The sequence below is a fragment of the Pseudonaja textilis genome, chromosome 10 (assembly GCF_049901715.1).
Source record: "Pseudonaja textilis isolate UNSWEBS1 chromosome 10, rPseTex1.2, whole genome shotgun sequence".
Taxonomy (NCBI): domain Eukaryota; kingdom Metazoa; phylum Chordata; class Lepidosauria; order Squamata; family Elapidae; genus Pseudonaja; species Pseudonaja textilis.
The window spans coordinates 17,136,037-17,151,421 of NC_141999.1; the positions used below are offsets into that span (position 1 = coordinate 17,136,037).

At 45.9% G+C, this 15,385-nt stretch overlaps 2 protein-coding genes across 2 annotated transcripts in view; one reads left to right on the forward strand and one right to left on the reverse strand.

Moving 5' to 3' along the window:
• NPHS1 (NPHS1 adhesion molecule, nephrin) overlaps positions 1-1,347 on the forward strand; it is a 50,919-nt gene extending 49,572 nt beyond the window's left edge. The window contains exon 30 of the mRNA XM_087939906.1: positions 814-1,347. Coding sequence (XP_087796032.1) covers positions 814-942 — 129 coding nt within the window. The 3' untranslated portion in view covers positions 943-1,347. The remainder of the gene's footprint in view (positions 1-813) is intronic.
• A 322-nt stretch (positions 1,348-1,669) lies between these two features.
• The window catches only part of NFKBID (NFKB inhibitor delta), a 42,138-nt gene continuing 28,422 nt past the window's right edge, over positions 1,670-15,385 (reverse strand). Inside the window, exons 5-12 of the mRNA XM_087939907.1 lie at positions 15,143-15,348; positions 13,765-13,870; positions 11,955-12,101; positions 9,623-9,674; positions 8,576-8,721; positions 8,056-8,172; positions 5,570-5,734; positions 1,670-5,466 (exon numbers count right to left, since the gene is read on the reverse strand). Of these exons, the coding sequence (XP_087796033.1) occupies positions 5,401-5,466; positions 5,570-5,734; positions 8,056-8,172; positions 8,576-8,721; positions 9,623-9,674; positions 11,955-12,101; positions 13,765-13,870; positions 15,143-15,348 (1,005 nt within the window). The 3' untranslated portion in view covers positions 1,670-5,400. The remainder of the gene's footprint in view (positions 5,467-5,569; positions 5,735-8,055; positions 8,173-8,575; positions 8,722-9,622; positions 9,675-11,954; positions 12,102-13,764; positions 13,871-15,142; positions 15,349-15,385) is intronic.

Genomic DNA, 15,385 nt, shown 5'->3' on the forward strand with positions numbered 1-15,385 from the left:
ACCTCCAAGGTCCCTTCCAACTCTGTTATTCTATTCTATTCTATTCTATTCTATTCTATTCTATTCTATTCTATTCTATTCTATTCTATTCCATTCCATTCCATTCCATTCCATTCCATTCCATTCCATTCCATCCCATCCCATCCCATCCCATCCCACTCTACTCTACTCTACTCTACTCTACTCTACTCTACTCTACTCTACTCTACTCTACTCTACTCTACTCTACTCTATTCTGCTCTGCTCTAGTCAGTGGTGGGATTCAAATTTTTTTACTACCAGTTCTGTGGGTGTGGCTTGATGGGTGTGGCAGGGGAAGGATACTGTAAAATCTCCAGTCAGAGGTGGTTTTCGATGGTTCTCCAAATTACTCAAAATTCCCACTACCGGTTCTCCAGAACTGGTCAGAACCTGCTGAATACCACCTCTGATTCTAGTGCTTAATACATATCATGTGGTCTGCATATATAATTTGCTTAGCAATACAAATTTCATTCTTAATCTTCACCCCTTTTCTTCCCAACCATTGGTAAAATAAATTCCATGTTTGATAATATCCTACATCCTCTTTCTGATTACTTTTCAATGTCAATATCCATTTCTGCACAATCTGGTATTTTCTTGACTATTTCTTCATCTCGTGCTATAACGTCATTTTTCCAATATTGTGCAAAAATCATAGTTGCTGCTGTTAGGACATGTAATATTAAATCCTATTCCATTTCCATTTCTATCCCATCCCATCCCATCCCTTCCACCTTAATACTTTAAAAATAACATGGAATCTTATCAAATCTTATTCCTTGTGTTTAGCATGTCTACCAAGGATTTGGAAGATGGCCAGCTGCCTCCACAAAGACAGCACCAATCTATGACTCGGTAGCAAACTACCTGCCCCTGGATACAGAGCTGCCTTTTGAGCAACAAGGGGAACTGGTCTAAGTGAGCTGCTCTGTGTTTCTTTGACCCACCATCCAAAATTACATTGTCTCCGGGCAACTCTTAATTCCTTCTCTTTATGCTACATTCCTTATCCATGTAGAGACACTAAATCCAGCGGTGCGGCCTTTGGGTGGATTCACACAACATAACTAAGCCTGGATTAGTGAGACACAATTGCTGAGGTTTGCAAAATAAATAAATAAATGGTGCGCTCAACCTACAAAGGATAATGTGACACCTTTGTTTTGACTGCTGGTCGGATTCTTACAAATCAAGTGTAAAATGTTTGGCAAAACAGCCAAGGGCCAAGCCTTCTCCTTTTTCCCTACTGGAATCCGATGCTTCAAATCCTCTCCAGCTGTTACTTTGCGTGGCTAATTCAACTGTTTTAATCTCAGCTGGGTTTAATAAAAGCTGCAACTTTAAGACCTGCTACGTAGGCTTGAGGGTAGTTGTTGCTGTTTTTTTCTCCCCTTCCCCAACCTTCCTCTCCCTTCACTTGTGTGTGTGTGTGTGTGTGTGTGTGAGTGTGTGTTGTCTTTTGTAGCTAAACCTCAGGGCAGGGACATTTCCACCACTCAAACTGGAGTTTTCTTTTGGCTTAAAAAGCTAGGTTCAACATGCAAGAAATCCATAAAATATAAATAAGCCGAAGGCAGACCACACATGGCTCGCCCGGGGATGGAAAGGATACCATAAACCAGAGACAAGTGTAGAGTTGTTGTTTTTTTTAAAAAGGAGGTTTATTACACTTCTGCTCCAGTAGCATATGTTCCGTTGTAAAGCCAGCTTGATCTTTCCTCTGGTCAAGTTGTCTACCCTTGCAAAGCTTTCATCATGTCGAACACAGAGGGATGCATAGGAGCATAGCAGACCCCAAACAGACGGGGTGAAAGCACAAGACATCTATTCTCAGCCACGACAAGGTTAAAATGATGAAGCAAAGCGTCTTGATGCAAACCCTGCCCTCTCGAAACGGTGTTGTGGGATCACGACCGAGGGCAGAGTTTGCAACGCGACATGATTTCATCCCTTGCCCCCCCCCCCCCTCAGATGCCGACAGCCGAAAATACCTTGTCTGCTTTGCATTGCTGGGCGATGGTCACACACTGGAGGCTTAATTAAGGTGGCTACTAAATGAACCCACATTGTGGGTTGGCATTCTTGAGCTGGGGTTCCTACGGGTACCCGTTAGATGTAAAGAACTAACCCCAGGGAAAAGCTAACCAAGCATTGTCGGCTGAGGTGGTCCTCAACTGGCCACAGTTCATTTAAGTGACTGCTCAAAGTTACAATGGCACTGAAAAATGTGACTTACGACCGTTTTTCACAGTTCCTGTCAATCCTGAAGCTGACCTGACGAAAGCCATTTTTTTATGCTTCAGTGTTGCCACACTGGAGCTGAGGTTAGGGTTAGGGTTAGAGTTAGGGTGGGATTTGAGATAAAGGGTTAGGGTGGGATTTGAGATAGAGGGTTAGGGTTAGGGTTAGGGTTAGGTTAGGGTTAGGGTTAGGTTAGGGTTAGAGTTAGAGTTAGGGTGGGATTTGAGATAGAGGGTTAGGGTGGGATTTGAGGTAGAGGGTTAGGTTAGGGTTAGGTTAGGGTTAGGGTTAGGTTAGGGTTAGGTATGGGTTAGGGTTAGGTTAGGGTTAGGGTTAGGTTAGGGTTAGAGTTAGGGTTAGAGTGGGATTTGTGATAGAGGGGATTCTGTAGCCAAAGCAAATAATTTTCTCTTGGGAACCAAGGACATTCTCACACCTGGTCAAAGGAAGGCGGAGTGATGCTATCTGGCTGTCAGTCCGTGCCGTGATTGGACCATGTGACTGAGTGTTTGGAGAAAATAGAAAAACTCTTACTTTTAATTAGGTGAAAACCATGGTAGTTTTCAGAGTCAGGTTTCTCCAGTTCTCTGCCAATGTGATCTTTCCAATAAAGCTGTTCTTTGAGGAATCTACTTGCCTTAGAGCAGGGGTCCCCAAACTTGGCAACTTTAAGACTTGTGGACCAATTCCCAGAATTCTCCAGCCAGCTATGCTAGGCTGGTTGGAGAATTCTGGGAGTTGAAGTCCACAAGTCTTAAAGTTGCCAAGTTTAGAGACCTCTGCCTTAAAGTTTTGCTTGCTATGGATCTATTACTTGGAACCCTGACAGTTGTGACCTTTGCAGCATCCTCACAGTCATGTGATCACTTGGCCACTGGTTCCTATTTAGGATGCTTGCAGTGTCCAGAGGTCACGTGATCCCCTTTTGCAACCTTCTGACAAGCAAAATCCATGCAAAATCCAGATTCACTTAACAACCAGGTGACTAACTTATCAATGGGGCAAAACTCACTTAACAAAGCCAGATGGGAAGGTCACAAACTGGCAGTCACGTGACCCCAGGATGCTGCAATTGTTCTAAATGCATGTTGGTTGCCAAGCATCCCAATTTCGATCACATAACCATGGGGAGAAATGTGATGATCGTTAAGTGTGAGGAGCGGTTGTAAGTCACTTTTCTCCGTGCCATTTCTAGTTTTAACCTCGAGGACTCACTGTAATTCCTACCAGATACTGGGGAGGACAGGAAGTGAGTTGGGGATTGGAGAAGGAAAAACGGGAATGATTTTTTTTTTTCCCACGTTGTGGAGATACAGCTTTCCGAAATGGAAGGAAGATAAATGCAGTCTCGGAGAAGGGCTCAAGACTGCTTCTTTGGCCCATGTAGGGTTTTAAAAGCGAGCCAGAGATCTGGCTACAGCTGTCTGGACACAGATGCTGTGACAGGGTTCAATGCAGGCCAAAGCCTAAATAATAATCACAATGAAAAGTAACTTCCAAAGAAATCCTGGCAGTTCTGAACACACCCACTTTCCTTCAAGGATGCTTCTGAACTACCAAGGATCACAGTGCAACTGCCTTTGCTCGCCTCTGGCTAATTGGAGGCATAATGAATAGCAGTGCCAGCGGTTCTTCCTCTGTAAGAGGACTCTTCTGCCTTAAAAGGCTAACTTGTCATTAACGCCAACTTAATAACGATGTGATCCCCATCCCTGGGAGAAATCCTGGGAATTTCCATTTGCTGGGCATTGCCAAGACTTCCACGAGAAGTCCCAACCCTGCTCACAAAATAATGCTTCCTTGGATTCTCCCGGTTGCACCAATCTGGATTGAATCCAATTTCATTTTGAATGAAAACACATACATACAATACATTCCGCAAATGCCTATGCTGTGAAAAGAGACCTTTTCCCAGGAGTCGTTTAGACATTGACGTGCTTGAGTCATTCTTAAGAAACCCCGCAAACCCCTCTTAGGGATCTGTTTTTTGACTGGATTCAATGGGGGTGTTAGTCTACAATGGATTCCGTCTTAGATCTACTTCTGAGGAGCCAGCCCAATTGAATACAACTGGCCTTGCCCCCGCTCGAATACCCATATATAGAATTGCATTGTCGGTTTTGCTTTAAGTAATCACTCAAGCTGGACTCCCTAACGATACAATCCAAGTAATCAATGAACCAATATGGTTCAAGTAAAAGAAAGTTCAGAGGTTCAACAAACCAATATGATTCAAGAATAATAACAACAATAAAGGCTCAAGGGTTCTGCGAACCAATATGGTTCGAGTTAACACCCATTTCATGGAAATGATTAAAATGTAGCGGATAAGGAATAAGGAGGGTTGTACAGACTGTCAAGAGGACCAAACGAGGGAGGTAGCTGGATGCAGAATTCAGATCAACTTTTCTTCAAATATGTGGAGTGATAGATTCCAACCTGGACTGACCCAGAGGGCGCCAGGTTGGAGAAAATAGACCCAGATGCTCAGATCATCATTCTTGCTAGTGACATGGAACCTCATGGGATTGTCTGGTGTGGGTTTGCATCTGGGATGCCATCAGCCTGTGGTGGAAGCAGTCGTGATGGAGGAGATAAACCCAGCCTTTCCACTGATGGTTTATGGTTACAGTGGGTCATCTCTGCTACTGACCCATGGCACCCACATCTCCTAGGAGAAGATGCTTTTTGGTGTAAAGACATGAGGTTCAGCTTGGTGTCCCAATCTTTATCATCATCTTCTTTTAATGACCCCGTAATCCCTTATGGGGTGGAGTCTGGGCAACTGATTGGAGTGGAGTGTTTACTGGCCAGCTGCCCTGCCTGTCACTAATGTGGAGTTTTGTTCAGCAGATAAATTCTCATCGTGCCCAGAGAGAGAAATATCTACCTAGGATCGAGCTCACAGCCTCCGGACTGTGAGGCCAGAGCTCCACTTCCAGGCCACTGCGCTACTCTGGTGTCCCAATCCTTATCCAATAACTTAATTAAATATAGCAAGCAGAAGACAGCAGATTCCATCAGGGGTGGTGGGGAGAACAGAAAGGAGAAGAAAGAAACAGAAGACATTCACGCTTCCTCGCTCTTTGAGGTGGAGAAAGAGACAGGCTGGTTTCCCTCTCTCCAGGATGGCTGTCAGGTGAAGGATGGGGGATACACCAACCCAGGGCCTGAGCGGCGGCTTCGAAGCAAAAGACGCAGCTAGAGAGAAGAGGAGACAAAAGAGTTTGTCAAAGCTGCATGTTGCTCTTCCACCTTTCGCCTGTTCCCAGCCCTACCTGGATCATTCAAAAGCCCAACTCACCTGCTCGGCTGCTGGTCCTGTAGTCAACAGGTGAACGGGCTGCTCGTTCTCTGGGTTGCGGGCTGTGGGATCGGCCCAGTGGTCTAGCAGGAGGCGGACAATCTGTTCTTGATAGGGATGGCCATGTAGACCAGCGGCCATGTGCAGAGCTGTGTTGCCATGGGCCTGAGGGTAGAGAAAGGCCCTCGATCGTAAGGCAACGCTCAGCTTCCTGTCGCCTTATCAAGAGAGGCAGATCAGGCAAGGCAACCACTGGAAAAGTCTACGCGATGACGTTTGGGTGATGAAGGTGAACCTGCACAGCACACCTTCTTTAGGGAGAAAGACTCCCATCCCTGGTCTCAATTCCATATGCAACATGAACGTTACGGCTCTTGAGGTACAGCAAGATGAGAAATTCATTCATGCATCTCGAATACCACTGCCAAGCCACCCACGCAGTTCTCATCTGTTTGACTTCTGCACCACGTGTTGTTGAGATAGGCTTTCTTTTCCCCTCTTGCAGCTGAGCAGGCAAATGGTTTTTAAAAGGAGAAGTACCTTGTCCAAGACACCATGCCTCAGCAGTCATTCTCTCCCTCCCTCCTCTCCTCTCCTCGTGCTCTTTCTCTCCTCTCTCTCTCTCTGTCTCCTCTCTCTCTGTCTTTCTGTCTCTCTCTTCTCCTCCCTCCCTCCCCTCTCTCTCTCTCCTCCTCTCTCTCTTTCTCTCTCTCATCTCTCTCTCCTCCTCCTCTTCTCCTCTCTCTATCTTTCTGTCTCTCCTCTCCTCCTCTCTCTCTCTCCTCTCTCTGTCTCTTTCTGTGTCTCCTCTATCTGTCTTTTTGTCTCTCTCCTCCCTCCCCCTCTCTCCTCTCCTTCTCTCTCCTCCTCTCCTCTCTCTCCCCCTTCTCTCTTTGTCTTTCTGTCTCTCCTCTCCTCCTCCCCCTCTCCTCTCCCCCTCTCTTTCTCTCTGTGTGTCTGTCTCTCCTCTCCTCTCTCCCCCTCCTCTCTCTGTCTTTCTGTCTCTCCTCTTCTCGTTCTCTCTCTTTCTCTCTTCTGATCTCTTCTCCCCGCCACTCTCTCTGCCTCTGTCCCTCCCCCGCTCTCCCTCTGTGCATTTTTCCTCAAATCAAATGCCTTGCAGATATTCTTTACTTGCTGCTTCCAAGACCTGCAGCATTGACATGTGCTAACTTTAACCAATGGCAGTTATACGGGCAGTCCTCAATGTACATTAGCATCTGTTCAAAGTTACGATGACACTGGAAAACAAGCGACTTACAACTGGCCCTTGCACTTATGATTGTTACCGCATCCCCATGGTCACATGATGAAAATGTGGGTGCTTACATGCGTTTACAAGGTGTTTTGACAAGGTGTACAATCTGTACAATGTGTTGCTTACATGTGTTTACAATGGTTGCATTGTCCTGGGGTCACGTGATCATCATTTGTGACCTCCCCGGCCAGCTTCTCACAAGCAAAGTTAATAGGGGAAGCCTGATTTGCTTAATGACTACATGATTTATTTAACCGCCATGGCAAAAAACGGTTATAAAGTTGGGAGCAACTGTCTTGCTTAGCAACAGAAATTCTGGTCCCAATTGTGGCCATAAATTGAGGACTACCGGTAGACACAGGTTGGAAGCTATAAGAAAACACAATCACACCCTTCTCTGTGCCCAGCCTTGGGAACAAGGCTTGTGAATGGGGGAATCCTAGTTGCTATTGATGGTTTTCTTAGATTATAATGTAGCATACAAGGAAAATACAAAAGCAAATCACAGGAAAGATAGGGAAGGAAAAGAGAAGAGAAAAGTGGGGGAAAGAATCGGGGGAAACAAAAGGAAAGGCTTTGACTCCTGACTCCCTTCGGAGCAGTAGAACAAAGCACTACGTAAACCAGTGGTCACCAACTGGTGGGCCGGGGACCACTGGTGGGCCGTGAAAATTTTTTGATGGTCTGCAGAGAAATGTCCCCCCCAAAGCAATTAATCCAGGCTGCATAGGAACACAAGGTTGTACCGCCCATGTGGCCCGTCTACCTGCTGGCCCCCACCCTTCAGCCGAGCACAAACCTTACCTTGAGTAGAACCATGCGAGCTGGAAGGTAAGACCAACGGTGTGGATGGAAATCCGCCCTGGGGTGGCTTGCTGACGGTGGGAAAGTCGGTCCCATATTCCAGAGCTGCAGGAGTCACAGGACTGGCCCTTTGGTCATCCCAGAGCAGCTGCTCCTCCACCAGGCTGGTGCCGGCCTGCCATGGACTGGAGCAGCTGCTCTGGGATGACCAAAGGGCCAGTCCTGTGACTCCTGCAGCTCTGGAATATGGGACCGACTTTCCCACCAATGTCAGCAAGCCACCGTCAGTCAAAATTCATATCAGTAGATTTAAAATTAAGAGTTTGGTGGTCCCTGAGGTCCAAAAAGTTGGCGACCCCTGATGTAAACTATTATGTAAAAGTAAAAAGTTGAGGTTTGATGTTAATGCCTAGTTAATGCGTACCTTAATGTTCACAAAATTCTGACGTTCTTGTCCAGGCAGCTTGAGAAGGAACTGGACCAAAGGCAGGTTTGCAGCCTGAACAGCCAAATGCAGGATGGTTTTACTGCTCTTCAAGTCCTAGCCAAAGTCCAAGGAAAACAAGGTCAGATACCCAGGCAATGGTGGGTTCTAGGGAATTTTCCATTTTGGTCTAAGGCAGGGGTCTCCGACCTTGGCAACTTTAAGCCTGGTGCACTTCGACTTCCAGAATTCCCCAGCTAGCTTTGAATTCTGGGAGTTGAGGTCCGCTAAGGCTTAAAGTTGCCAAGGTTGGGGACTCCTGGTCTAAGGGGGGGTGGGGGGTGGGGGTTTCTTTAGATGGCTTCCAATTGGGGAAAGTCAGATCTGTCGCACTGATGTCCATCTTCTGATGGAAGGCCTGGTCTTTTACCTCCCTACCTTTCCTTCTGGTGCTATTGTAGCCACTCTTCCTGGTAGAGCCAGGAGTCCTTCTCCTTTGCCCATGATATGAATCACTTACCTGGCTCTTGTAATCAGCACCAAGTTGCAAAAGCCGCTGAATACAGAGCAGTAACTGCTGCAGGTGATGTTGGGACAAGGGCTCCATGTTTTGGGTCTGGAAGGCAGCATTGTGAGCCATGACGGCACAGTGCAAAGGAGTGAGACCTGTACAAACACCGTAGAAAATGTGTCAGACAGCATGCCTCTCTCTGTCTCTCTGTGTCTCTGTCTTTCTCTCTCCTCTTGATAACTTGATTCGTGACTAGTCCCTGCAGTTTTTTTGACAGGATTTTTGGAAGTGGTTTGCCATTGCCTCCTTCCTAGGGGTTTGGAGAGAGGCCCAAGGTCATGCAACTGGTTTTGTACCTAAGGTGGGACTAGAACTCACAGTCTCCTAGTGATTGGCCTAAAGTCACCCAGCTGGTGTTCATGCCTATTGCCTAAAGCAGGACTAGAACTCAAGTCTCCTGGCGATTGGCCCAAAGTTATCTAGCCAACTTTCATACCGAAGGCAGAACTCGGTCACACGTTTTGCTGGTTTCTAGACGGATACCTTAACCGCTATACCAACAAGGCTCTTAAATGTAGTCCAGCTGAAAATGGTTTTGAGAAAAATCAAAAGCTTTCATCATCTTGACATCAGGGTCGGCTCCCAGAGAGCTATGGATTCAGGAAGCCATTATGTAGACAACCAACTGCAAGCTTGTGTGTTATCAGAGATGAGGCATCCGATTGTTGGGGGCCATAAGCTGACTCCGTAAATTGCTTAGAGAGGGCTGTAAAGCACTGTGAAGCGGTATATAAGTTTAAGCGCTATTGCTATCTGCATCCTCACTGGAACAGAAGAAGACGGCTAGAAGGGAAATCAGAAAGCTCCCTGCCCTAAGCTCCAAGTGTGTGTGTGTGGGGAAATGACTTTAAATATGAAATGGTTCAGCGGCTGGAAGTTTTGTAGCCCTGGCCTCTTCTCAATGAATCTTTCTAACGGGGAAAAATATATATGAATGCTTGGGGGGAAAAGAAATCACTTTTGGTTCAGGCAATTGCCAAGGAACCTGACGCTTACCTTCAAAATTTCTGGCCTCCACGTTGACAGGAGCACCCGTCATCATGACAGCCTAGAAAAGAAGCCGGGGGTGGGGGGAAATAATAAAGCTGATGTGTGTTTTGGAAAAAGATTTGTTTGAGTCATGAGATTTTCCATGCTGGCTCAGGATATCTAGGAAACCTACTTCCAGTAACTTATCAGGAGCTCCTGGAGGTTGCGCTATGCACAGCTTTAATGGGGGTCACTTTGAGGGAGGTGCAACCCGATCAGAGGTGGTATATTCAGCAGGTTCTGGCCAGTTCTGGAGAACCGGTAGCAGAAATTCTGAGTAGTTCAGAGAACCATCGAATACCACTTGTGGCTGGCCCCACCCCCACCAATTCTCTGCCTCCCATTGAGTCCCATCTGATTGGCTGGGTCTCCTTTGGTTGCCCTGCACAGGAGAACAGAGCTGCAAAGCAGGTTAGTGGGATGGGGAGGAAATGGGCTTTTGCAGTAACCTTCCCTCAGATGTGGAGAGGGAATAGAGATTTTACAGTATCCTTCCCCAGCCACGCCCACCAAGCCACGCCGACCAAGCCACACCCCGCCCACCAAGCCACGCCCACAGAACCGGTAGTAAAAAGTTTTTGAATCCCACCACTGAATGCAATCGCCATGTTGAAACAGATAAACCAAATCAAGCAAAGTGGCTTTTGTACTAGCCAGGTTAGAATTGCCCTGCCAGTTTAACAGATAGTCCTTGACTTATAACCATTTGTTTAGTGAGCAGAAGTCACAACAGCACTTAAAAAAATAATAATAATGGACTTAGCAGGGCCAGTCCTCGCACTGATGAGCATTGCAGCATCCATCCAGTTCCATGATTAAAATGTAGGTGCTTGGCAACCAAGGTATATTTACGGTTGCAATGACCCAGGATCTTGTCATGTGTGGCTTTCCTTTTCCATCCGGTTTCCATCAAGGGAGGGTGGATTTGCTTAATGACCATGTGATTCATTTAACAATGGCAGCGGATTTGCTTAACAACCATGGTTAAAAACAGTCATAAAAGTGGGGCAAGACCCACTTAACAACCACCTGGCTTAACTGTGGAAATTCTGGTCGCAATTGTCGTAATTCGAAGGCTGCCTCTTACTTTGGCTGGCTTATCAGTGGTTTTCTAATCATGTCCCCAAACTGCATGGATTAGCAGGCTAACCTCACTTTAGTGCTTCTCTGATGCTTTGCTTGGAGCACCGAGACAGGTAGTCTGCTAAAGAGGTACTGGTAGTCCTCGACTTACAACAGTTCATTTAGTGACCAAAGTTACAATAAGTGCACTGAAAAAAGTGACTTAGGACCTGTCATGGCCCTGTCAGAAGGAGGAAGATGAACAACTGACAGGGAGTGAAAGTGTGACTCCGTGGGCTGGGGAGGAAACTGGGGAAGGGCAAAGTCCGCCTGGGCAGAGCACGGAAAAGGTAGAACAAGGAAGAGGGGGTTCAGGTGAAGACCCAGGCTCACCCCTCTTCATCTTAGGGCATGTAGGGAGGAACGGAGAAGAGAGCAACGTGGGTTGCATGGCTTACAGGGGAGGAAAGGGCCCTGATTCCCTTCATTAGCCACATCTGGGAAGACAGTTTGTAAGAAAGGCAGGCTGCATGCGACAGCTGTTGGGAGCAAACGTGAATTTATCTTGTGTTGTCCTTGCTTATCTGTGTTCCTGGCATCTTCCCAACTGTGTGAGTTTTGCCATGCCTTCAAGTCTGGAATTTTTGCTCTTGCACTGCCAAACTAATCATCTCAGTTTGGCTTGATTGGACTTAAAATTACAGTTTGTGTTGACCATGTTTTGGACTTAATTCTCTGCAACCAAAGGCTGTTCCTGAGAGAGTTTTTCTCAAGCAAGAAAGTAACCTGGACATTAGCAAGTTGAAGCTAATAAAGAGATTCTTATTGATTATCTGACTTGGTTGCCTTTTTGCCATGCCCCAGCTCATCACAGGACCATTTTTCACAATTACGATAGTTGCAGCATCCCCGTGATCCAAATTCAGACGCTTGGCAGCCGGTTCATGTTCATGACCGTTGTTGTGTCCCAAGTTATGTGATTTCCCCTTTTGCATCCTTCTGACAAGTCAAGGGGGAAGCCAGATTCATTTAACAACCCAGGTTACTAGCCTCTCAACTGCAGGGATTCACTGAACAACTGAGGCAAGGAAGATCGTACCACAGGGCAAAACCCACTTAACAAATGTCTCTCTTAGCAATGGAAATGGTGGGCTCGATTGTGGTCATAAGTCGAGGGCTATCTGTATTGTGCCTACTTTGCACAAGGCTGTTCTGGGGTGGAATACGCCAGCCTCACCTCGATGACACTGGGCAGTCCATAGGTGGCGCCAAGGTGCAGCACAGTCTGCCCCTTTTGGTCCATGGCATTGACATCTGCTCCCAGCAAAATCAGGTCCTTCACGATCTTCGGTTGGTTGGCTGCAGCCGCCACTAATAATGGAGTCTGGACACAAAGAAAAAGAAAATTGAAGTGAAGAAGCTTCTTGGATGAGAAGCGAAATGTTTTCAAATAAGACATTCCATTGTTACATCCTCAAACCCCCAAAACTTTAACTTCAAACTATCTGCTGTGGACCTCACTCCATTCCTAAGAGCTATGTAAGGGGGCGTGCATAAGCGCACCAGCGTGCTTATCGTCCCTGTCCCCATTTATTCATACTCATTTATTATGTATAGACTTAGACCTGTTTATACATAGGTTTATATGTTATGTTCATACTTATACTTGTTTTCTCATACATGCTTGACAAACTAAAATGAAGGAATGAATGAAAGAAGGAATGAATGAAAGAATGAATGAAAGAAGGAATGAATGAATGAATGAAAAAGCAAGACAATCCAGTTGCCTCTTGGGAAAGCTCTTTTGGGACAACCATGATCTGAACGGCTGAGAATCTCCATAGACCAGAGGTCTCCAACCTTGGCAACTTTAAGACTTGTGGACTTCAACTCCCAGAATTCTCCAGCCAGCAGAGGAGTTGAAGTCCACAAGTCTTAAAGTTGCCAAGGTTGGAGACCTCTGCCATAGACAATTGATTGAGGGCACAATCTTATCTTAACAGGTTGCCCGTATAAGGCAGCCCCCCAAATGGCAGCTCATTATGGAGGCAGGAATGGATGGAAGCGGCATCATAAGCTTTCGTAGCTCAATATCTGTCTAGCTCAGTGTTTCTCAAGGTGAAGATGTATGGATTTCAGCTCCCCAAATTCAACTTCTCCTAGTTCCCCATCACACCAACTTCCCCCTCCCGCCCCAAATCAATTCCCCATAGCTGACTGGAGAAGTCTGAGAATTGAAGCCTGCACATCTCCGAGCTGCCGAAATAGAGAAACACGGATTGCTAGCTTGTACAGCTGATAGTTTGAAGGGAGCTCTAGTCACAGTGTCATTGGGGATGGATGACCCTTGTTCCGACTGCTGCCCTGATCTGCCTATCCTGAAACTGAAACTCTGAATATCGTTACCAAAAAAAAAGGCACAATCTAATATTTGCATGTCGTGGGAACATGTGTCCAAATCTGCTTCCAAATGGCTTTTTTTTTAAAAAAGAAAACATTGTAATCTCAGATTCTTGAAGGACAAAGGCTGATGCTTTCCCATTCCAGTATAACATGGAGCAGCAGACGATGCTGGACAAGCTGTAGGGGTGATGGGAAGAGACTTCTTTCAGGCAAGATACCTTTAGCACAGCAGTGGGATCTTGTCTGTTCCACTACCGGTTTGCCTGCAGTGCCAATCAGCTGAGAGGATAAAGAAAAGAAAAGCCCAGGGGTGGGTGGAAGGGCCGATCCTGTGCTTTTCTCTTCTTTCTCCTCCCAGATGATGATAGGAGATTTTTATTATATATTTACTACCAGGTCAGTTGAACCGGTCCAAACCGGTTGCATACCATCACTGCTTTAGCAATATCTGTGGACGGGGAGAGAACTTCCAGCTAATCCATGGACCAGGAGCCTTCAAACTTGTCAACTTTAAGACTTGAGGACTTCAGGTCCTAGATAATCCCCAGACAGCAGGGCTGGATGGGAAATTCTGGAAGTTTACGTCCACAAGACAAGTCTAAAAGTTGCCACGTTTGGAGACCCCTGTCGTAGAACGCACTCACCTTCCCCCTGTGTTCCTTGACATCCAACTGTCCACAATCTCGGAGCATTTCAGCTGCAGCATATGACAACGGACGGAGACCTTGGGCCACAAAGAGATGGAGCAACCTGGAGAAGAAGGGCTCAGAATGATCAAAAGTCCACCACCCTGTTTGGAGAGCCACTTCCCATGTCAACATCCTTACCCTCGCTCCTTTTTTTTTTTGAGTACTCTGACTTGAGAAACTTTTGTGAGTGAGAATTCTCACTCACTGAGAATTCTCCCTCCCTTCCCCCAATGTTTCAAGCAACTTGCATTCCCTCATTTGCAAACTCGCTGGCTGCATGTCTTATTTTATCTTTTGAATTTTGAAAGGTTGCCAAGTTTCAGTCTGTTTCCAGATAAAGGATCACAGGAAGGAAAAACAAGGTCGCTTTTGAATTCATAAAGCCCTACTGTGCAGATGAGGATTGTTTAACCTGATCATAGCTTTCTCCAATACGGTAAGGTATGTACTACATTTTTATTTATAATATCCTAAACAGCTTCTTATGCCACACATTTAGTGGCATCTAAAGGTGAAAGAAGTGAGGATGATTTGCAAAGATAGAAGGCTATAGATTCTAATGAACAGTATTGGCGTAAATTAGATTTAGCTGTGTATCTTTTTCCTTCTTTTCTCATGTCATTAACTGGCAGAATTTTGCTGTGTTTCTTAACCTTGGCAACTTGAAGATGTGGCCTTCAACTCCCAGAATCCCCCACCACGGCATGAAGTCCACCCATCTTCAAGTTGTTGAGATTGAGAAATACCGCCTTTTGCCTTTTCTCTGTGGGTATAACATTACTTACTTGAAATGGAATAGCATGTGGGATATGATAATCTATTATTAGGGATTAGCACTATACTAATATATATGCAAAGGAATTATCACAAGGACATCTACAAAGATTTAACATATAAAAATGCAGACAGTAAATCTACTGGTTGCTTTTGTTGTTTGGCAGTACTTTGTTGGCCAACCAATTGCCGTGTTTTTCCCCCTACCTGATTCACTCTAAGTGGCAAGAAAATGACACAGCTGCCACCATTTAATCCTATTTTACACTGCAACCATGGATGTTTTCCCAGTCTGATGCATTCCAGATGTGATACAACTATATAACACTTGGCATTTCTAGCCAGTAAGGTCTTTGGCTTTCCAAGCTGGAAATTGCTGGGCTCTCCTATCTGGAAAGCGCCAGGTTGGGAACAGATTCCAGTCCCTTTCCCAGTTGGTTCCTATGAAGCCTGCTTGTTATCTACTTTCCAAAATCGTTTATCTTTTCCCACCACCGTTTCCAAACAAGAATACAGAATGAGTTTCTCAGTGGGACGGTGCCCCAGTTGTTCCACTTACGTGTCGCCGTCTTCATCCTGTTGCAAAAGATGAGATAGATCTATATTCTGGATCTCTGCCCGAGCTTGAGTCAGTTCCCCCGGATCTACGTCCACAGATAAGTCTGCATAACTCCCAGGAAGGAGGAGACAAGCATTGTTTTGTTCCTCTCTCAGCCAGGGGGTCTCCGAGCTTGGATAAAGATGGACAGCTTCACTGGCAACCTTCTGGATGGAAATTTAAAAAAGAAAAGAAAAGGTAAAC